Source organism: Platalea leucorodia (genome assembly GCF_965183815.1).
Source record: "Platalea leucorodia genome assembly, chromosome: 9".
NCBI lineage: Eukaryota > Metazoa > Chordata > Aves > Pelecaniformes > Threskiornithidae > Platalea > Platalea leucorodia.
The window spans coordinates 15,377,506-15,400,899 of NC_138831.1; the positions used below are offsets into that span (position 1 = coordinate 15,377,506).

Sequence of the window (23,394 nt, forward strand, 5' to 3'; positions counted from 1 at the left end):
GAGGGGGGCTGGAGGGAGGGGGTCCGTGGGGGGAGCCCAGCCAAACCCACCGGGAATCCGTCTGCCTCCAGTCTTCTGTGATGCTGCAGTCCTCCATCACCAAGAAGAGAAGAGTATGAGCTGAAAGCATGGCCTCTGTGACCAATTTATTATATTTATTGGATGAAATTGCATTTAGGGGCTGTTGTGTCAAAAGATTGAACTTGTTTTATAAACTCTCAGAGGCTCAGGGGGCAGAGGGTGGTGGGAAACTTTGGACTTGCCCAGCAGAGTTTGCTGCCTTCATCACAGATGAGGCCCCCACTGAGAGGTTACTCAGACACATGCTGCAGCGACTGAAATAAGTCCATTTAAGCAAACCTACAGTGGTACTCAAGCTGCAGCCTGCATCCGTGGCATTTGTTACCCTGGGTGGCTGCACAGGCTGGGTGTGCTCAGGAGCAGGCTGGATGAATTCCTATGCAGCAAGGCCATAAAGAGATATTAAGGGCCTAGGCAAGGCCCCCAAGCATCCCTAGTTATGGTGCTGGGGAACATGAGGGGGAGAGATGGCAGAAAATGGCCACGCTCAGGTACTGTCCCTAAACAGCATCTCTGACGGTCCAGCCAGGCCAGGGTGCCTCTGCTGTCATCCAGCAGGGCCTTACAAAGCTTCGCTTTCTTTAAAACACAGGATAAGGATTTCAGCATCATCAAGTTTCTTTCCTCGTTCCCATGCAGCATTAATAATAAACATAGTAGTGCAGTTATTAATAATAGCAATGACCAGTCCTCTCTGCTAGTGAAGACACTGAGCACAAGCTGGCAGATGGAGCGGGAGCACAGAGCTCTGCCTCCCTTCGTCCCGGCAGAGGCAAGCCATCACCCCAGGAATTTTATAGTTTCCTGTGAAAGAGGTCCTGCTCATTCATCAGGCATTGAAAAGTGTGCTCAAGCCAAGAATGTATTTATTTTTGATCTAAATATAGTTGAAGTTCTACTAAAAAAACATGAGGAATGGCAGGGCTCCCACCCCAAGGCCGTCACAGGGGGAGGCGGCACCGAGCATTGAGTGTCGGTCCCTCGTTCCCACATGTGCCTTCATCCAGGGATGCCCATCTCACCTTGCCTGGATAATGGTTTAGCGCAGGGACAGAAGCCCAGCGTGTGGGGACGGGAAGGGCTGATGGCCCCACTGCCTCCCACAGCCTCTGGCTGCTCCCACTGTCCCCCACCCCGTGCCCAGCTAAGACATCAGTGGCCGCAGCATTTCCCCGAGCATGGGAACACAGGTAGGTTTGGAGCATTTAGCAGAAAGCAGTGAGCTAAAGGCCCTGACATCGCTCCAGCGGTGAGTGCCCCCTGCCCCTGGCCCCGGTGGGACTGGGAGGGACAGTGCAGGGCAGGGCAGGAGCAGGGATACTGCAGACAGAGGATTGCCACCAGCCGCCTCACTGCCCATCAGCTGCCATGGTGGGATCAGGGTGCTGTTTGTTAAGAGACCACTGTGTGGCCCTTTCCATGCTGGCAGCAGCAGCAGAGAGGATGAAGTTTATCTCGTGCTTCAAGAATGACTCGATGAGAGTGAAGTGCGGTTTGTATTTGTTTCTGAACAACCACTAGCAACTGCTCAGTCCAGAAGGAATCTGGCCTGATGATTATTTAGGCTATTTGGATTGCTTCTAAATCTTATCCAAACTGTCTGGTCCCTCTCTGTTGGTGGCTCAGAAGAAAAACACCCTCCTTTCCTTCCTCTTTGCCGTGATGGTGTTGTGTGGTCTTCTCAAATGGCAAGGTACCCTCCAACAGCCTCAGGTCCAGCCCTCCGCAGAGGACAGGACCCTGTCTGGGGATGGCTGCTGTTTGCATTTCACTGCTAGCCCAGTCACCACGGACCAGGCGGCTCCCCTGGGCAGCCAGCCTGGCTGCTGCCCGCTCCCCGGTCCCAGCCCTAGCCCCTGTGCCCTGCAGCCTGCCAGGGGCTGAGCACCCCTGCACCTCCCCTATCTCCCTTCTCCCCTGCCAGCCCTAACTGCCTGACATATGGGAGCCATTTCCAGCTCTTTATGTGCTCTCTTTCCTTGTTGTTCTTCTCAACAATTTACCTTCTGTGTGCGCAGCAAGTCATACCCATTTCTATGCTGATGTGCAGTAGTTTAGGTCTCCCCACGGCTTTTGCTGCTTCGCCCAGATTTAACCCTTCAAACAAGACAAAACCAAGCCCTGGCTGTGGCTGCAGAAACTGCAACGAAGTTCCTGCATGTGAGTGGCATGGGCTCTGCATGGCTGTGGCCGATGGTTCCTCGGGTCCAGGGGACCCCAGCACCAATGTCAACACCCGCTGCCCTGTGCTGCACAGGCCACCCAGTACGATAAGCCACAGGATCAGCTTCTCCGGTCATTTTTCAGCCTTACACAGGTCACGGACTTGTTTAACCCAAGTAAGGCCAGACTAAAACTGCATTAGATGCATCTGCCAAAAACAATCCATCACTGCCATGCAGGCAGCCTGCTGGATTTATGTGCCCCGCTGGCCTGCTCCACTGCCCCTGGCTATAGAAAATGCATATATATCTATACGTAAGTACACACACACACACTTATATCTGTATGCATATATAGATATATATATATGTATATATGGGAAGGAACAACTTGTAGTGCTGTCTAGGGAAACCTGCTCTTACCTCCTTTGTGCTCTGGAGTCTCGAAGCTATGAAGTGCAGGGTTTGACAAAAAAAGAAGTGACACCCTTGTCGATTTTTAAAGACTGAAGAAACTTTTGTTAGGAACAGTTTGGGTGTTGTTCTGGGGCACACTTATATGGGCATGCATAGGATAAAGAGTCAGTCCAGAATTAGCCATTAAAAAAAACTTTTAAAATATGTGTTTTAATAAGAAGGCCGTTAGTGCCTGTGTTCCCTTTTGCTGCAGAGCGCTCGGTGGCAGCAGCATGGCCCCTCAGAGCCACACCAACCCAGAGTGAGCAGGCTGCAGAGCTGGTGTGTCTGCCGCGCTTCGCTGCAGCTCCTTTCCTGCAAGCGCAAAGGCCCGTTTGCCTGTGGCTCTCAGCATCCTGCCCAAACGGAGGCCTCGGAGCACGCCTGCATGGTGCTCCTGCTTGCAAAACCCCCTCAGTAACACTGGGTCAGTGACGGGCTGAAACCAGCTCTGATCTGGCATTCCCAACACACTCACCCTGGGGGCAGCCTCAGTGCCAGGGACGATGCAGCAGAGCATCGCTCTGTGCCGGGGCCGACACCAGGCAGCATCGTTCTGCACCAAGGCGGCAGCTGCTGCCTGTGTCTCTTCCCCCTGTCACAGCAAAAGCAGGAAAGTTCCTCTCTCCCTCTCATCCTCTCTGCTTACACATTGGAAGAAACTGAATGGTTTTTTTCATTTTAGAAATACCATTAGAAAACACTTCCTTTACAAAGCAATTTTCAACTCGCTTGTTTAAAATTTGTCGGCTGCTAAATGTTTTTCCCTGGTCATTTTTTCCTTACTCTCAGTCAAGCTGATGTATGGGTCTTTATCTTTTAAAAATTTCCCAGCCCCTCAAGCTGTGTTTCTCCCACGAGGATTCTGCTGTGATAACCTACTAACTGACAGGCAAGAGCGCCAGGCTGCAGGCGAGCACATCCCAATGGATGCAGCAGTCTGTTGGGGGCTGCCAGTACCACCCGAGCAAAACCCCTCCGTTAGGCCCCAAACAGCACCAGAACTATGTCAAAAATCATGGGGGAAGAGAGGAGGGTTGTTTGGTTTGCCTTTAAATATGAGTGCTGGTGTCTTTCTGTTTGCTTGCACATTTCTGAACTTTTAGAGTCTGTTTGCTTCGTCTCCTCAAGCTCTACACTGCAAACACAAGTGTTTGCACTTAAATTAAATTAGCCTTGAACCCAAAGCAACCTGAGGTGCTTCTGCGAGCTTTTCTGAGATAAACGTTGCAAGATTGGTGATAAAAAAGAAAAAGCAAAGGAGGAGCCATGGAGAACTGCCTCCTGCAGGCACTTGAGCCAATACCCCTTGTCTGGACGAGGCCCAGGAGCGGGTGCTGTCCCCAGGGGCAGAGCTCATCCCCCCCAGCCCACAGGCACAGGGGTGACCCCATGTCCTCCCCCCAGCCTCCTGTTCTCCCCATCCCTGCAGCCGCCAAGGGCATCACACGCAGCACATACCACAAAAGCCTTTTATTCTTAGACAATAACTTTCATATTGGTAAAACCACTCCTCAGATGATGTTACCGGCTATTTTAAAATGAAATCCTTTAAAGTTAGATTTGCTAATTGGATAGATTTTGAAATATATCATTATAGATTATGTAGCAACTCAGGAAAACTGACAAATAAAACAGGGAGAGAAAGGCACCAGTCATAAACTGCACAGCTGGACTAAAAATGTCTCTGTCAATATGCATCACTTCAATGATCCAGCCTTGCAACAAGAAAGGAAAACATCCACAGGGGGAAATCTTTACCCAAAGGCCTAACCCTGCGCCCAGCAGGAGGCCTGGGGCTGGCCCCAACTCTGAGATACAAGTGGTTTGGATGAAGGAGTGTCATGGTTTTCTTCCCCTTCTCCATTTTGTTTGCAGTCCTCTGTTGCAGACGCAAGCACGCCTGGTGCGGTGGGAAAGGTCCTGGAGCATCCCCGGGTCCCTGCGGCACAGGGGGCTCACTGGGTAATCGCTGCCATAATTGTGCTTCTCTCCCAGCACTGAGTCTCAGATGATGGTGCAGCCACAGCAGCACTTCTCGGGGTAGTCCAGTGCATACACCTTGTTTTCGAGCCCATAGATGTAGTAGAGGTAAGTCTTCCCTGAATACTGGTAGTGAACTTCTGTGATGGGGATTAGCTCAATTGTTTGACGCTGGGAAAGGAAAAGCTCAAATTAAATATGCAGTTTGGAGCAGAGGCTGTATCGTGCTTTAGACCAACATGTGTAGAGAGGAAAAAGCCCCAACTTTTAGCCACAAGCCTCACAGGTCTGACAGAGCTGCTGCTTTGTGAAGGGGGAAAGAAAATCTGATGGAGACCTACCAGCCCATGACTACAGCCATCAAAAATTCCCCTAGCTGCAGCTAGCATGGAGCTAGCATGTTTTGGCCCCTGCATACTAGACCACTTTTACTGCATTCATAGCTATTTAAGCTAATTCCTTAAATCCTTGAAGCCCTTGCTTCCAGTCCTCTGTGTGTTAGCGTATGCCCCCATCTCATGCATGGTTGAGGTCGGTGTGTGAACGCGGTTCCCTGTCCTTGCCCTGAGAACACAGGGGAGCCACGGGCGTCTGGATGTGCACCAGCAAACGCTGGCGTTGGTGGTGAATCAGCTCCTTTGTGGACACACGTCACCTCTGTCCCTTGGAAGCAGGAAGAGATGTTAGTGATGGGCCGCACTGTGCTGTATTACTGCAGCAGAAATTGCTGCAGATTTAACCCCTGCTGCTCTGCTCCCTTCCCTGTCGGAGGGGGAAGGAAGCTGCTTTCACCTCCACTTATCTGGTAATTGTTACTCATGGCTGAATTACAGGAGATATAGGCTGGTATCAGGGCTGCGGTGGCACCTTATCTCCTCATGGAGGGCCCTGCTTTGCTCCTTCCTTTTCTTTGCAGAACAAGTTTAGCAATTCCTGCCTTTCCCTAACACCAACCAAACCCATGGTTTGGTGAATTTTTCATTTGTGATCAGCCAGGACTGCCACCAGCTCAAACCCAGCAACATACACCAGCCCCTTAGGGCTGCTCAATGGCATGAGAGAGGGAGAGGAGTTGAGCAGTGCCCGGCAGCCGGTCAGGTCTCCTGAGCAGCCGGTGCAGCCCCAGGAGCCACTGAGCAGCAGCAACCCTGTTCGAAGCCGAGGGGCAGGCACCCACCCCGGCTTTCAATTCTGTTGCAATTACATGTGCAAAGTCTCAGTTTTATATAAAGCTCAATAGCCCAGCAAAGTCTGCCAGGCTCCAGCCCCTCTAAACCCAGAGGGTATCTGTGGTCCTGATATTTACCTCCAACACATGGCCAACATCATAAGAAGCCAGAATAGCATCAGCCAAGCAAAGAAGAGATTTCCCCCCCAGCTTTCTCCAAAAGATGCTGATTATTAAGTGGATGAGCTTCAGCCAACGACAAGCGGAGGGGATGAAAATTTCAATGGTGGGGAAAGCGCCAGCAGAAGGCAGCCTGGATCGGCATAAATACCATGTGGTGCCAGGGATTTGGCAGGGCAGGAGGTTTTCAGCACCTGCTTTCCCATACAGCTAGAGGATGCTTTGGATAGTGTGCAGCAATCTAGTGAACAAACTGCCTTTGATGCTGAGAAGTGGAAATTATAGGCTGGAATTAAGTTGGAAGACAGAAATTTGCCAAAGAGCTGGTTTTGACAGACCACATGGAAAATCAAACCGTCTCCCTTTAAGTTTATTTTGGTCTTTCAGTTTACTTGCATTTTTAATGTGAAACCTTTTCTTTCCTGTGAGTGAAAAGACAGTATGTTCTGGCTAAACTTTTGCATTTGCAATCACATTTATAATAGCAGCAACATAGATTACAACACTCTAGCAAGAATCAGATGGAGTGGAATCCTAATGTTTATTCAAAATTAGCTTCTAAGATAAAAATAATGGTAATAAATAATGTTTGCCAGGGCTTTGAAAAGGTAAAAGGAACAATAATAACCACAGTCGCCTGTGGTACGTCTTTCAATACATGTCTGAAAAATTATTTCCCTGGTATTCCCTGGTATTCCCTGGTATTATTTCCCTGGTATTTTGCTTGATAATTAAGAGTTCTTTGATGATTAGACTTTCTTTTTCATTTGCTAAAGATCACCTCTAAATAAAAAATGAAAACGGTTACTATTCTCAGCATCTTATTGTCTCTAGCCAAGCTCACTAATCAGCCATCATTAGCTGATCCCTCGGGCGCAGGGGTGCGCAGCAGACGGGGAGGGGACGCGCAGGCAGCTCCGCTCCAGGCTCCCCGCTTACCTGCCGGAGGATGCGGGAGGACGTGGCAAACGCCGCGCTGTGCTCTGCGATGGCTCGCTGCGAGGCCAGGGAGATCTCAGGTTCCGGAAAGTCGATGATGGGGTACACCTGCAAGAAATGGACCCAGATGCGCAAAAGAGAGACCCTATTTTTCCGGCAGAAACATATTCATTTCAACTGTTACTGGCCCATGCAAGGAAAGACCTGGGTATATAATGGAAATAAACAAAATAAATGCTAAGCTCAAAGTCCCAAAGGCATGTCCATCCCGCCCCAGCAAAATGTAGAAGTGTCCAAAATAGGGACCGTGCCTCTCTAGACAGAGGTTAGGGCTGCCCGTGGAGCAGGACAGCACAGGGAGAGGCTGCTGTTCCCAAGCTGGCAGGTTTGGTTAAAAACCAAACTCGGTTTGGCACCGAGTGTCTCTGTGACTCTATGCCCCAACAGGATTCACTGTCACCTTCTTCCAGCAGTGCAGCACTGTTAAATTTGAAGGGTTTTTTAAAGCCTCTCTCCCCCAGCATGTGGACAATTTACAGAAGAAATACTGGGCTTGTGGGCAAAGCAGAACTAGTCATGAATGCAGCTACTTCTTGCAGAGCCAGGAGTGATAGTCATTTATGTGAGAGGCCCACTGATTTTAATGCTCATAGGACTTCAGATCTAAAGCATTCGTTGGAGAGTGACTCAGATGCTAAAACATCATTCAAATCCCAAAGGGATTCTGCAACACCAGACGCAAAGTCTTCACTACAGATGCATGACACTGAGTAATAGCTCTCTGGGGGAGAGCTGGTCCGTGCTTGGATGTTGCCTATCTCCCCGTCTTGGGACATGACTGAAGTTTCTACAGGTTACTGCAAAACAACTAATAAATAATAAAAAGGCACAGTTAAATCCTTTCTCATTTGCATTTGCATTTAAAAAAAAAATCAAGCTGAGGACTGAGCAGTACAGAAATGGCATTGGCTGTAGGAGAGCACTGTGCTTCAGCCATTTTCGGATTGTTTTGCCCCCGACTTTTGCAGGTATACAGACGCAGATTGCCTCTGGGAGCCCTGTACCACAGAAGCTGGAGGAGAAGAGATGTCCAGCGTTGATGAACATCTTGTTTAAGGGCCCTGCACCTGCAGGTCCCCATGGCAGCCCAGCGAGCAGCCCCAGCCAGCAGCAGCACCTCTGCGCTGGATCCTGGCTCCAAAGCTGGCAGGATCAGCTCCTGCCTGTGGGATGAGCTCCCGGCGGCTCTGCAGGCAGGTGGGTTTGCTGGCTGATGGCAATGCCATGCAGGCGCTCCGGCAAGGGGCCAGAGCCACTGTCCCATGCCCTCACCCTGCAAAGCCTGCAGCTGACAGTGCTGACACTGTGCAGGCAGTGGAAAATGTGCAATATAAAGAACCCCAGGGATGGATGTGCTGCTGGACGCCTCCTGCTATTGCTGGAGAGCCACAGAGAACAACTCTGGGGTGGGATTTCTGCTAGTCTGGCAATGGCCACCAAAAGTAATCTGGATGCTGGCTGCTGCAGCATGGGTTGATCACATTTTGTCAGGCAGAAAACCCAACAACTCTCAATTCCTCAGGGGAAGCCAAGGATGCTCTGCACTACCTAGGGGCAATGGCCCTAAGCCATCTCGTTGCTTTGGTCCTAGTGCCGCACCATCAGACCGCACATGTCACCTGCAGGTAATCCTGCTCCTGCCAAAGCATTTCTGTTCCAGCCTGAGAGCTCCCTGGCCCCAAGGCCCCCGCACGGAGGAGCAAAGTCACCATCTCCCAGTGGCTGCTGATGGAAGAAGACCCACTTTTGCTGGATTTCATAATCCAATTGCTCCCTACATTTCTCCTGACTGTAGAAATGGGAAAAGCTGTGTCCCACAAACAGGAACTCGGCAGCTCCACTGCAGGAGAGGGCACTAGTTATCGCCGTGTCCAGAGCAGCTGCTGGCCACCGCAGCAGAGATGCGCAGCTGGAAGACATTTCACATCCCCCCTTGTTCACAGCCACGCCGGGAGGGATCCCCCCCGGCCCCACGGGTAGCACTCACCACCACATTTTCATCTTTAAATATATTCTCTCCACTGACTTTGCTGAGCAGCTCTCCTGGGATGTTCAGATGATGCTCAGAAACAAATTCAAAGACATTGTTCTTCCTGCAAGAGAGAGAGGAAACAACCGAGTGATCCAAGGCTGGTTGTAGGGCTCTGAGCTATCTCCAGGCTCTTTCTAAATGCCTGAGCAATGCTTGCATGCTCCCCGATTTCTGAGGACAGTAGTCATGCCTGCCTAAACTTTGTGCACTCCCGCATTAGTTTCTTAATAACCTTGTATATGCAACAACCATGGGTGACTCTTGCGTAAATAATCCTGAAATCAGCCGTTCATGGTGATCACCTTGCCCTACGGCTTTCAGAGCATCCCACACCTATTAATTCCTTGCAGCAGGAGAGGTCTTATATTCCCTTTCCAAAGCCACGGCTTTGATTATAGTGAAGCATTGTGCTTTATTACTCATAGGACACGGGCATGGTTAGTGGCTGATGGTGGCCTCCAAAGGAGCTGAAGGTCTCATCTGGCAGAGCTGTGCTGGTCTGGGGTAGTGCAGCCCTGGGGTCCCCGCGCCCCCCAGGAGTCCCACCAGCAACACGCATGGCTGGGGCAATTTCCAGTCTCTCGGGATGGATGGAGATGGTGTTTTGAAAAATGAAGGTCTTCACACAGGGTAATTGAAGGCATTTTGTACAAAAACGGGAAAGTGCTCAGGAAGCACCCAGCAGGGCAGGTAATGGCTTTTAGCTAAACCTCACAAGCTAAGATCTTTTTCAGCCCCATCTGTTGTCTCTGGCACTAGAGTTCCTAAATGGGAAATGCCAGAGCAACACCACAGCCAGCAGCCTTGGGCCATCACTAAAACCCCAGAAAAAGGAGCTCGGCCACTGCCCCCCATTGCTCCTGGCTGGCAGGGACTCTGCGTCTGGGCTGTGCAAGCTCATACCAGGCAGTGGCTCAGCCGCTCCATCTCCATTTCTGACTTTTCGTGTGACCTTGGACAATCTTTTACCTCTGTGAACCCACTTCAGCTCCCACCACACCCCATGGACAAGACTGCCATCATTAAGGACTAAAGCCGCCCCTCTAAGCCCCTGTTTCTGCCTGACCAAAGGCAATAAATACTCTCTCAGTTCCCCCTTAGGGAGCACAGCTGAGCTCCCAAGCCTTGCAGTAAAATAAGGAATAAAAGTAACAGCTCTGAACTTCTACCCATGGTGCTTACCAGGTTATCACCAGCTGCTTGAAATGTTGGAGCTTTTTCTCTCCCTGGCAGGTTGCACAGGTCTTGCTGCCCCGGCCAGAACAGGTATTGCACCTTTGGATGCAGCAGTAAGGATTTTAAACAGGATTTTAAACACTGCCCACTTTCAGAGGCCTGTGGATTTATTTCAGACTGTTTGTGTAGCTCAGCTGGGTCAGCAGTACAGGAGTCAATGATAGCACATGCACCGCACATACATCTTCCCCCAGTCTGTGACTCAAGGGATATAGCATATTTGCTGGGAAAAACAAATGACTAATGCCAGCCTCAAATCTATTTGTAAATGTGGAATTAGTCAAAGAATGTATTTGTACATCTAATTAAGGATAATCACAATTTCCCCATACAACGGTAGGAAGGCAAGTGTCACTTTGAAGATGCTGCCTGTGCTTCTAACAGATGCAGGAGGCATATGCTTATGCATGGAGCATTTTGATTGCATCAATGCAACACAGATTAGCAGCAGTTAACAACTGATTCATTAAGGCTCTTCAAGCCATCATTAGCCCCAGTGGATTCATGCTTTAAAGTGACTGCCATGATTATGCACGATACCATCTCTGTTATTTTAAACTTAATGAAGCCACATAAACAAAACAGTTTTAGAACAGTGCCTTCTTTTTTTGTCACTTAAAGATCATTTTTAGGCCTGTTAAGTTTCATGTTTGGAAAAACCAGAGGGTGGTAATAATTCTCCAGGCTGCACTGGCCGTGAAACCTGCCAAACCCCAACTGGGCGCTGTGGGAACTGGACCTAAGAGCAGCTCTGAAGCTTGCTGCTGCCATCCCGGGCTGGCTCCTTCCAGCCCCATCCCACCACCCGCTCCCTGTGCTCTGAGCCGAGCTGAGCCCACCGAGACCTGGGACGGGAGGTACAGGATGGACCTGGGGAGACTCAAAGCCTCTTTTCTGCTGCAACTCCTGAAGGTCTGAGAAACTCTGCTTTCATTGGAAAACCCACAGTGTTCTCCAGCTTCCCAGAGCTGCTGGGAAATGCAACAGTCTTATAACAGAAAGGTAAAAAATATGGAAGAAAGGAGAGCCAAAAAATTATTATTTGCCAAATGCTTAAGAGCTTATCTCATGAGTTTGGGATAACAGCCTGGTTTTGGAATGCTGAGTGGGCCACACAGAGTGAATAACAGACATTAAAATGAAAGGTCATTTAAAAATCAGGAGCGGAAAAGGCTATTTCTAACCATTTTTCCTGGAGAATAAAGCTACTGCTGTACTGCTTTCTCTGTTAGGTGATCTTCATGGTAGAAAATAAAAAAAGCACACAGGCATGTAGAGCATGCCCCGGCTCTGCACTGTAACCTCTGCCAGCAGCGGGCAAGTGGAGTTCTTTTGGCTCAAACATACTGGGTTAAGGGCTTTTTTTCCCCCTACCAGCTTTCCAGTATTTTCCTCCTACTGGCAGGTCTTCAGCTGATAACCTCCACCAAGCCAGTGGGACTGGGACTGGTTTCCACTAACCATACCGTTGCATGAGTAAACATGGCCTAAGAGAAGCAACACGGTCCGAGCAGAGCCACGCTAACTAACGTGCAGAGGAGCCCATCCTACCTTTTGCGACCTGTACCTGAACAAAGCTGGCATCTCTTTTGCTGCTTTAGCCTCCGTCGGGATCCCTTGCACGTTACACACCTCATCTACAAATATATCAAAGAATTAAAATAGGTGGTGACTGCCAGAATAAAAACATGTCAGGTTTATAAATCAAAAGCTTTTATGTATGTTATCAGAATAATTGCTAACTCAGGCTTGCAGGGAAAGGTATATGCCAAGTACATACATAGCAAATGAAAAGAATGTACAAAATAGCTCATAAATTGTGACTCTGGATTAATTAGATGTTCCAGTCAAACTCACCAGTGATGCAAGCCGGACACACAATCTAGTTTGAAATGTCTTTTCCTCACACATGTTTTTCCACTGTTATTTATTAACGTAGTTAGTAGTAGAATTTTATTTAAGTATTCATATTTAATCAGATTAACGTTAATTAAGTGGCAATTTTAGTGCAGTAACAATATATCTTTTGGCTGTCTTTGGGAATATTTGTGCAAAAGAACAAACAAAGATAGGAGGCCAGATTTGTAGCTGCACTCACACCCCTGGGTTAAGCCTCCTTTTCCCTTTGGAAACCCCGAATACAGAACTGAGCATATCTGAAAGACAGCAACCAGTTTGCTGTATTCCATGCCTAAGATCTGACCTCATCTCAACAGTGCAGAAGCAAATTCTCCTTTTCTTCTCACCATCATAACACGTAGGCTACTGATTGTGGACAGGGTAAGACATCCTTGCTACCTGGGCAGGATTTTGACAACCCCATTCAGCATCTCTGCAGAGGCCCTGGGAACATCAGCTGGGAACTGCACCGAACACGAGTGCGTTTGGGATACAGGGTGGCAAAGGGGGAATAAAACAGAACTTCCGCTCGGACTTCCAACCCTCATATAAAGTGCAGCAGTAAGATAGCACACGACATAATTCACAAATGAAGCCCAAACGTAAAGGAATAGGAACTGCAGGCTGCCTGGCAGAAGGTTTCCCAGCTCCTTACCCGACCTGCCCCATGGCATACCCCACACTTGGACCGGCCGTGACCATGGCATCTGTGACAGTCCTGAAATCAGAAGATTATTCATGCACAGAGCTGCCCAGGGATTACAGATATCCCATATTATGCACATCCACTCTCCCTGCATCAAAATTCAGTGATAAAATTCTGGTCCTAACAGGACAGAATCCAACACCATAAAATTGTGCTGTACAACCATTAAAGGACTCATAAATAATAATTATTTAACAAAGGCAAATGTCTATGTAGTGCTGGCAAAAGAAAGTAATTTTTTTTCTTTATTCATCAGATCACTTAAAAAGTAAAATAAATTGACCAGCTATAGAGCTTGTCAAAAGCTAAATGGGAACTGTCATGCAAACAAATGTTCTGCTAATGTCGAAAAAAAAAGTTAACAAAAGAGGAAAGATTATCCAGTGCTGTTCATTGAAAAGGCTGCAGCAAGGTTTGTCCTCAAACTTCTAGAGGAAGAAAACACCAGGAAGAAGGGATCTCTGACTATTTTCCCTGGCATTTAATGAGGAAAAACCCAAGAAAAGGAGAACCATAGTGAGGTGCCCATCACTGTCCCGAGGAGCTGAGGGTCCCAGGGAAGGGACACTGCCCCAGCTGGGGGCTGCTCCCTGAGCCCCAACGAGCCCATCGGCCGGGGAAGGGGCTCCCAAAAGCAGCTGTCAGTGAGTGAGGACTCACCTTGACCAGTGCTGAGCGGGGCACCCGGCAGCGCCGCGTCTGGCCGTGGAAGAGCGGGGGTGCCCCAACTTCCACATCCCAGGGGTCCAGGGGGGTATCCCCGGGGGGTCTAGCCGCTCCAGGCTCTGCAGGAGGGGATGGCATCTTATCCATCTTGCTGGTGGTGGTGCTCAGATGCTGGCCAGCTCCTGGTGCTGCTGGGGACTGGCCAACATCGCTCCCCATCCCCATGTGGGGGTCGCACCAGGGACCGACCCTATGTGGTCCGTGCCATGGGCACCCTGAGGTGCTGAGCATCCTCCTGCCACCATGGCACAGCCCCTGTCTCCCCCCAGCCCTCCCAGCAGACCCCCCAGGCCAGTGAGGGCACCTGGGATCAGCCATCACCCAAAAACCAGGGGCAGAGGTTCCCCACAGTCCTCAGCAGGTTGGCAAAGAAAGAGCTCCACTGCCTGCAGGTGCCCATCACAAATCAAGCTTTTAGAATACATGGCACTTGGTAGGAAATTACTGCTGCAGAGGAAGGGAAATAAAGACCTCTGCTCCCAGGGCATGCTGCAAAACCTCCCCCAACACAAGCAAAGCAAACTAAGCCTGCAGAGGAAAGCATTTTGCCCCAGCTTCATGGGCCCTGCAGATCCCTGTGACAAACAGCCACAAGGGATCAGATAAACCTAATGCACGTTAAACCAGGCTCAAGTCATCTCCAGGAGCCACGTGAGCCCTGGACAGCGAGCACTGCCACAAACCCCAGCTCCAAAGTGTGGGGCATGTCCCACAAGAGCCATTCCAGCGGGAGACGGGGCAATCACTTACTGGTGAAGGGCTCGAACGCCCACTCGCTTAACCTCGACTCACTGAACGTCTCCAGTCGATACTAAAAGAGAAAAATCACACAGTCACCACAAAGACAACTTGCACAAAGCAGGCATTTAAATTTGAACCGTGACTTGCTAATAACGGGTCTCAGGAGCATTCCCAGACTCTTCCATCTCTGAGTACAACTTGCATAAGAAAAATGAGTTGGCATTTTCACAGCAAAAGTGAGTTTTGCTAGTATTTGGAGAATCCTGTGGCTTATTTTTTAGGAAAGGGCCAGATAATGTTTGTGAGTAATCTGAGTAATCTCAGAAGTAGAACAAACACTAGTGTAAAAGAGTATCTGCCCCACAGTGCCCATCAAAGGGCATTCCCAGCACCCTGCTCCTCAATGCTCCTTCATTATCCCCTCCAAGAAGCCCCAGAAAAGGGAGAGGGGTGGGCAGAGCAGCACTCCCCTGGATGGCTGCCCAGGCAGCACCAGCACCAAACCCTGTCACAGAACCCACCATTTTGGTTTGCTGAGCATCGATTCCCCAAACCTTGACTGACTCAAGATCCAGAGACTAACTGCAGCAAGCACCAAATCCGCAATAACTATCTGCAGTGAGAGGAAAGACAATAGGGAACCAAGTCCACATGTTTTCTGTGGAATTAAACATTACCAGAATAAATTCACACCTGGGAGGATGCGTGGCATTATAGGTCACTCTGTGCTTGCCTGAGCCCAAAATACCAAGCTGCAGAGCAGTTTCCTGCGGTTTAGCTAAGGAAAGGGCTCTTTTGCCACAGCTAGGCTGTAAGAGAAGGCTTCCAGGGGCTTTGCCAAAGTGGTGCTTTACTGTAGAGGAGGATGGACCTTTCAGCTATAAAAAAAAGCCTGTAGTCAGCTCTTAGGTAGACTTCCCTTGGAAAGCACTTGTATGTCTGTGTTTAAAGTAGGATGAAAGCCATTTAATTTAATGAATGAATGGTTCTTGGTGGCCCAATGTCACTATGTAACTGGAAATTATCCCAGCCGCTCAGAAGAGGTGCCCAAGATGCCAGGTCTGGAGGTACTCACTCGGTACGTCCCCCGCTGCCGCAGCCGCTGGATGGCCAGCTCTCCTGCGGCTCTGCTCCCATAGCAGCATCGGGAGGCCACGAAGTGCAGGAGGGCTCGCCTGGCCGCCGCCTCTGACATCGGGGGCACGCTGGGAGGCAACGGGAACAAAACAGGTTTATACTCTTAACTTCTAAAGAATTAGTTGGAAACATTCAGTATATTTAACCTACTGCAAAAAAGTGAAGTAGAGCCCATTTGGGAGCACCCACCTCTTTTACACAATCACTGCTGGCATCCTGCTTAGTACAAAATAAAAAGAGATTTACACTCTAAAAACTATCTTCATGCAATATCCATAAGGTCAGTATTAAAGAGTGGTCTAAAATAAATATGTGCGTGTGTGCAAACCCTCGCCTTCAACAGGCTGGGTAAAGGAGAGCTGGTTCGAAACATTGTTGTGTCTTTGCAAGATACAGATCGACAGCTTCCCTGTCAGCTCACAGGATTAGAAATGGCACTTTTTATTTTTCCAGACCTAGGACCCCTGTTACTCTGAGCTGTTTTCTATTTTCAGTTAATAGAAACAACAGCAGAAAGACTAACTTGTGCATGAAGCAGATCTCGTGCGCCCCTTGGCTCCCTGCAGCAGCTCTGCCCGCGCGTGGCTGGGGCGGCAGGTCCCTGGAGGTGCCACAGGCAGCGCGGGGCACTCCTACCTCCCCTGCCAACGGGGCTAGAGCGGAATGATGAGAATAGGAAAAACTGAGCCTAAAAGCTGGTTCTCAGGGGTGGTTCCTCAAAAATCCTCATCAGTCATCTTTGTAAGTAAGAGAGAAAAACCTACAGTAACTGCCTGAGCCCGAGACGGGTCCATCTGTCCTCACACTGTCCATTACGTATTTTTTCATCTCTCTGATTTGGAAAGCATATTAAAACACCACGAAGTAAATGGTAACAGAGGAGATAATGTCAGCATTTGCTCTGTAGGAATATTCAGCAATTAATCCTTTCCTCAGAGCCCATGACGTCTCCAGCCTCGGTGGCCGAGTGAGCTGGCAAGTGTTTTGTTAGGACCCCAGACAATATTCATTAAGAACCCTCCCTGTCAATACGGTGACAGCTGAGATATTAAGAAAACCCTCTTCAATAAAGAGCAGGAGCCGATCTCACAGCTCGTACAGCTGTTTTGGTCTGGCAGGGATGCTAGCGCAGGGCAGGAGGGGCGGCTTGGCCAGGCAAAAGCCAGCGCTCCCCCGGCTCCATCACCCGGCAGATGCTGCCTGCAGCAGCCCTGACACCACCGCTGCTGGCTGGGCACCCAACTGTTATCCCCGAGCTCACTACTATCCGAAGGAAATTTAACACATGTCTCTTAACAAGTATCCCTGAACCTTCACATTCCCTTTTTCTTTTTTTTTTTTTTAACCAGATGTTTGTTTCTCTAACAAGTGTTCACCAGACATTGATCAAACTCAAAGCTCCCATGTTTATTTACTCACTTTCCTGTCCTAAGACTGTGTTTATGAGATGGTTAGGCAGATCACTGTCCTGCAGTCATCTTTTCCCCTCTCATTAAGGCTGAGAAATGTAATGCCACCAGATATCCAGTCTGAACCCACGTGTAGATGAAGAAAATGAGCAGGAGCAGACTCCCACCATCTTATACTACCTTGGATCAAATGTTGCCTTTTGAGCTGCGCTTCTTTTTTCTTTTTCTATATGTGCAAAGGAAAAAGGTGGGTGGGTGTTTTGTTTTGTTTTATAAATTCAAGGTGAAAATCAGGAGAGAAAAAAGACAATAAGCAATAAAAGCGTAAAAGACAGAATAACTGACCCTGGGAGAAGGACTAGCATAAAACCCATGTGGTACTTACAGTCCCAAGAAAACGTCAAAGTTTGAGCCCCACCTCCAAGGAGTTGCTCTGGTCACACCCAGACAGAGGATATTTTATCAGCCTTGCCGCTGGGGATGCTGGGCTGTGGGGAAGGCAGCCCTGCACCTGGAAATTCAGTTTTTGCCCCTGCCCCGAGGCTCTCCCCCATGCAAGTCAGCACTGCTGCTTCTCGGCACTGCTGGATCCATAAGACACCCGTCCACCTTCTCCCCACCTTCGCTGCCCAGCACAGGGGGACGGGACTGCAGGATGCCTGGTGCAGGGTCGGCGGCAGCAGTTGGCACCGACCTGAGGGCTGGCCACGGTGGCAGGAGGCGGCACAAGGACGATGCCAGAGCTGTCGGTGCCACAGGGGTCTGCGTCTGCCCCCGGGATCAGCCCTGGGCACGCCGCAGGTTGCCGATGCTTGCGGTGAGGGCAGCCTTTCTGCCATCTCGGGGGTCCTGGGACCCCAGCCAGCTCTGGGGGCTGGTGCAAGGGCTCACCTCCCATCCCAGGGCTGCGCTGAGCTGCTTTCAAGAGAAGTGCATAAAACACACTCCCCACAAAGCTGCTTACCTGTGCTGCACGAAGGGAGGCCTGCTCCTCTGCTCCCCAGGCTTGCCTGGTGGGTCCAAAGGTGGTGGCAGGGGCTTTGTTCCTACAGGAAAGGGCAATGGAGGAATTCAAGCCCAATTTAAACCCAAGACAGATTTTGCTCACAACTGCAGGAAGGTTCAGCTGTAGCAGCTAAAGCCACTCCTGGGTCAGCAGTTTGCTTTGCACCAAACACCCCCCACATCCCAGCCAGAAGTTGCTGCCAGTCCGCCTCATCCCAGTGGCATTCCAGCAAAGCACTGGGATGGCTCCCAGGTGAGTCGGGCAGCCATGCCCATGCCTGTGCCCCCAGCACTGACCCTGCTGCTTTGCTCAGGGCAGTGCAGCAGTCCCAGCTCCCCGCTCAGCAGAGTTCTTGATGACTTTCCAAGTAGGGAGAAGCACAGCCAGATGTCAAAGCCAATTGCTTTCCAAAACATATCTGTCTGCAAAAGAAGCAGGCCAGGAACAGCAGCTCAGGAGGTAAAAAGGAGTCTGCGAGCTGGACAGGCACACACCCATTGCAGTAGCTGTAGTGTACAAGAGGGAGGGTTTCATGGGACTGTCCACCCTGCATGGCACCTCCTTGGGTTAGGCAGCTGCTGTTGTTCCCTTACTGTCAGAAGAATAAAGTTACAGTGGTACAGACTGTCAGTGCCATGCACGTACCTCTGCCCTGGACGATCCACTCACAGTCATCCAGCCGTCCTGGGGGTGCAGAAGGCGTCAGGGGATGTCCTGGCTCTGGGTCCAGGTCCAGGTCACCTATAGCCCAGGGAAACAGCAGTGAGTGAGGAAGCCTCGAGGCTGGTCGGTGCACGCACCAAAGGGATGTCACAGGCCAATATGCAGTCAGAGGATCTGCTCTCCTTTCCCACCGTCTTGCTTTCCAGGAGCTCAGTCCCCGTGCTGAAGTGGAACAACACTGACACCCTGTGTAGGTGACAAAGCCCTGCAGGTCCTCAGCTCCCTCCGTGGCCCGGGAGCGCCCTGGAGGCGAGGAGCCCGGCGGGGGAGCCGCAGCCCTGGGCCGGCGGCGCAGGGCAGCGCGGCCCCCGGCTGGGACGGGCGCCCAGCCCGGGCTGGGTTAAGCACACAGGCAGGAGAAAGGCGCCGGGAACTTTCCACAGACACAGAGACATTGCCTGGTAAAGAGGTGAGAAGTTGTAGCTGAAGAGCTCAAAGTTGCACACATTTACATCTTTAAGGGGACATGAATAGAGGTGAAGGTCAGCACCTCTTGGCTGCCTTTGAAATGTCAGTCCTTAGCTTGACCAGCAAAGACTCTGCTCTTTAAGCGACTGCCTTTTTGCCTTTTCTAAAAGTTTCCAACTTATTTTAATTCTGCTTGTGGGACATCAGTTGTTTGCTTCCTTAGGTACCACTCTAAAAATAACCACTGGTAGCAACTGGTCCTCCTGATGCCTAACACAGAAACAATTCTTTTTATTAAGCCATTTATCCAGTGACCTTTCATATCGCAGCAGCTGATTACAAAAATTCAGTCTGTGCGAGAAAAGAGCATGCAGAGGAGCCAGCAGATGCCAGCCTGGCAACAACAGGCAGTCTGACCGGCACAGAGAGGCTGAAGGTAGTCATCCATCAACTTGATTTGCTAGACTTTCCTTCTGAGAGCATCTTCCTTTCTTCCAGGAGGCTAAATTAATCTCTCCATTATTTCTTCCTATGAAAATAAGAAGCTACATGCTTCATTTGAAATGTCACATCGCTCGTGCAGGAGAAGACATGGCTGTCCTTGAGCTGAAGGAGCACAGGTTTCCAAGTAATGGTGAGTGATAAGCCCTACAGAGAAAGGGCTTTTCCTTGTGAAAAATAAATCAGTAAGATGCCTTCAGTGGGATTATCTCGGTCATGTCTAGATCAAACAGAAACATCTTCCTCAAGCAGTAAGTAAAACATCCCAAACAATTTTGGATTCACTGGTCAATTAGTTCACAGACAGTGCCAGTCTGCTGGGGCTTCATAGTAATGACAAAACTCCAGCTTTCTCTTCCGTGCCACGCTGGAGAGGTGCCGTTCCTTCTCCTCTGTTTTAGCATTGCATTCTTGGTTGTTGGTTTTGGTGTTTTGATATGTCTGTGTGCAATTGTATACTCATAAGGAAAAGGAAACACAACTATGACTGAAAATGTTGTGAATTTCCTCATTCAGAAAGTGCAGCTTTTACAAACCTTTAACGACTGAAAGGACTTGCACACCTTTAGCAAGGGCTCCCCTTTCTGCAGCTCACCAAGGCTCGCGCAGCCCCGCTCAGGTGGGCGAGTGCCGTGCTCGGCACGCATGGGAGGAGAAGGGTGGAGGGAGGATGAGTGCCTTCCCTTCGTGTGCTGCAGAGAAATATTCCAGAAACATGAACTCCCAGGTTCTTATTTTAACTCTTACATCACAACAAATCCTTTATTTTCATTCCAATATAATGGATTTCTGTACACATTACCAAGAATGCCTATTTTTAATGTGCAAATGTTAAACAAAAACCTGTTTACAACAAAAGATGGAGATAAGAGTTTAAGTATCAAATTCCAGTCCAATGGAAATGGTTTAAGTGACCAGGTTAAAAATATCCCAAATTTGGAGTAAATAAATCAACTGCACGGTTGTTGCTACGGTGATGTTGGAAATCACAATAGTCTATAAACGTGAACACATAGCTCCATTTTAAAACAACAATAAGTCTGAGATAGACTTTGACCAAAGCCAGGAAATTCAGAGCTTGGGCTGTTACTCATCCGATATTTCAGGTTCTGTTCTGTATCATCAGGATCCAGCTCTAGACACACCAAAATAGCCAGCAAAATTCCCACGGCATGCAGCAGCAGGAGAGCGAGCTCCAGCCTCAGACTCGAAGCTCTGTTTGTCAGACCTGTGCACGACCCATATCACAGCATCCCCTAAAACCCAGCGTGCTGCAAGGTCCTGGGCACCGAGCACACCGCCTGTGTGGCTCCTGCAGCGCAGCCCAGCTTCTCACTGGGTTCATCCGAGCTGGCATCAAAACGTGATTTCACCTTTTGTTGAAAATCAGGTTATAAAATCAGTTTATAAAAGGTTTGGCCCTTTTATGAGCAAATAGGGCAACACTGGATGGTTGTTAAAATATGACCAAACCTCTTGCCCACTGCTGTGTTCCTACCCTTCCTGCACGGGGACACCAACAGCTTTGAGCATCTTCCTCAGAAGGACCCCCTGTCCCCTAACGACTGCCGGGACACTGCCGCCTCTCCCGCTCAGCAGGGCGGGAGAGCGGGGCTGCCGCCGCCTCTTTGTCTGACCAGCTGCAATGTGGGTGTGCGACCACGAGCCGAGTAAAGACCTACATGGGTGGAAACCTCTGTTCGCCTTCCTGAGGTGCCCAAGATCCACGTGGCACATCTGCACTTAACATTTGCGTTCCTCGGATGTCTAAAATGAGGCTTTTATGAATGTACTTAAAACAGCCAGATGTCACCGTCATATGCACTCAGACCCCATTTCTCAACTGGAAAATCCCTCATCTCTCACCCGAGGGTGCTGGGCTGAATGCTCGCAGGCAGTGTCGAGACTCAGTACCACGTGGAGCATGACTGCTGGTTAGCTTTAAAGAACAGCTAAAGGAGGAGAAGTTGGTATGAAGGCACCTCTGTATGGGAAGCAGGGTTGGGTTCCTCCTGCTGGAGCAGTAACCGTATTTTATCTTTTGAGGACATTCCTCTGCAGAGAGTGACAAGTTCGAGGCAGGTATAAACCAAGGCCAAATGCTGCTTTCCCCACACACCCCTCCAGACAGGCCATGGGGACAGCAAATACTGCAGCTGGCAAGAAGTGACTGAGCAAGAGCCCATTGATGTCAGCAGGAAGACCCCCATTTTCAGTGCATTTAGGATTGGAATCCATAGGCAAAAGTTTGGGAGAGTCTCAATCTTGGGCAAACCCTAGCAGTTAACCTGTGGTTCTCGCCCCCATCAGTTACTTCCCCCACTGCTTCACTGTCTGGCTGGTTGAGCTGGATGTCAGCATTCCATGCAGCATCTCCAGGACCACAAACTTTTTTTTTTTCCCCTCTGATTAAACAGAAACTTCCTGTAGCATCATTATTTCTTCTTTAGCTAATCAAAGCTTTTCTCATTCATAAATTAAGGAACGTCAGAACTCAATTACTTTTCAGTAGCATCAGTGACAGTGATATTTCACTGGGGCCCCACACAATTAGAGTTTCTTCAGGCACCATATTAACATCTAATGAAGAAGATATAGTCAAGGGCATAAGATCAAAGCTCCATCATGACGGATATTTTGATTAAGCAGCATTTTGTTAAAAGATAACAAACCCCAGTTTAATCTCTAATCCATGTCAGGCAGTTTATAGTGGGCTCCAAGAATCCCACCTTAAAGACAAAACTAGGAAGCATCCCAGGAGCAGAGATTCAGGGACTAAGTTCACACCTCTAAGGATTAAGTCCCTGTTCCACTGGAATCAGTGGACTTTGCATTGTGCCTAAAGGTACAGCAACACCTTTAGGTCACAGACATGGCACAACCAATGTGCTGACCCTTTCCACTCCTTCCACAAACACCAACTGGACAAGTGCATACGCTGACATTTGGTGGAAGAGAGGTTCAGTTCTGGAAACAGTTATTTTTAATATATTACTTGAAAACACAGTTTATTAATATCTTAATCAAGAAGTACAGCTGCATAAAAATAGTAGACAAACCAGTCAGCATGGCATGCAATGTATTCCTTTTAGTTTTACTTACTGTCTGCTTTCATTTCTTGTTCCATTTTCAAAGGCTAGGAGCAGAGATGTTCCCATCCCAGCAAGCTCCTCTGGAATACCTTGTTTTCTGCAAATTCTGTGCTCACAGCAATGAAACCCAGCCCCCATGAGCCACTCCCCTCTGCCAAACAATGCAGATGTTGGGAATTAATGAATCAATGTCAAAGCTGGACAAAGCAGAAGCTTGCCAGGAAGGAAAGTGCCAGACAGCCCATGCACACCATGCTGGCTTCCCAAAGGAAGCCCCACCGGAGAGGAAGATGGTCAGAAATCATGGAGGATGCACATGGGACCAAATTACAACTAGAGGGATGTAAAGAGACTATAAGATCCTTCAGACCCCTTCACAGTATGGTTGAAATCCTGGAGTGTGAGGCACACTGTCTATTCATCACGTGCTCAGCTGGTGAGCAGGGGCTCAAGGCACCGTTCACTGTGTAGAGAGGCAGTTGCCTGTGTGCATGCATGCAGCCAGGTGCCTCTGGGGCATCACATGAATATTCCACGAATTCAAAGTTCTCGGTGTCAGCTTTTTTCCAGTATCTAGTATAATTATTAAATACCTGCTAACTTAAGTGCAGATACTAGAGAAGACATTAGCAATGCTTCATTCAGTGCCTTTCTTTTGCCATGCTGGGTGTGCATACCCATGCAAGCCCCGTACATCACCGAAGCCGAGTGCCCAGGGAACACAATAGCTGTGCAATGAGCTAGTGACT

At 49.3% G+C, this 23,394-nt stretch overlaps 1 protein-coding gene across 1 annotated transcript; it reads right to left on the bottom strand.

The window, feature by feature from the left end:
* Positions 1-4,706: 4,706 nt before the first annotated feature.
* On the bottom strand, positions 4,707-21,479 carry LOC309594840 (protein SSUH2 homolog; the record flags this gene model as incomplete). The annotated part of the gene is made up of 13 exons (XM_082321244.1): positions 4,707-4,853; positions 6,970-7,077; positions 9,017-9,122; positions 10,244-10,336; positions 11,849-11,934; positions 12,852-12,914; positions 13,563-13,687; positions 14,379-14,439; positions 15,445-15,574; positions 17,880-17,961; positions 18,567-18,662; positions 20,890-20,926; positions 21,420-21,479. 13 exons carry the CDS (start codon positions 21,477-21,479, stop codon positions 4,707-4,709), a joined length of 1,194 nt encoding a protein of 397 aa, XP_082177370.1.
* Positions 21,480-23,394: the final 1,915 nt, after the last annotated feature.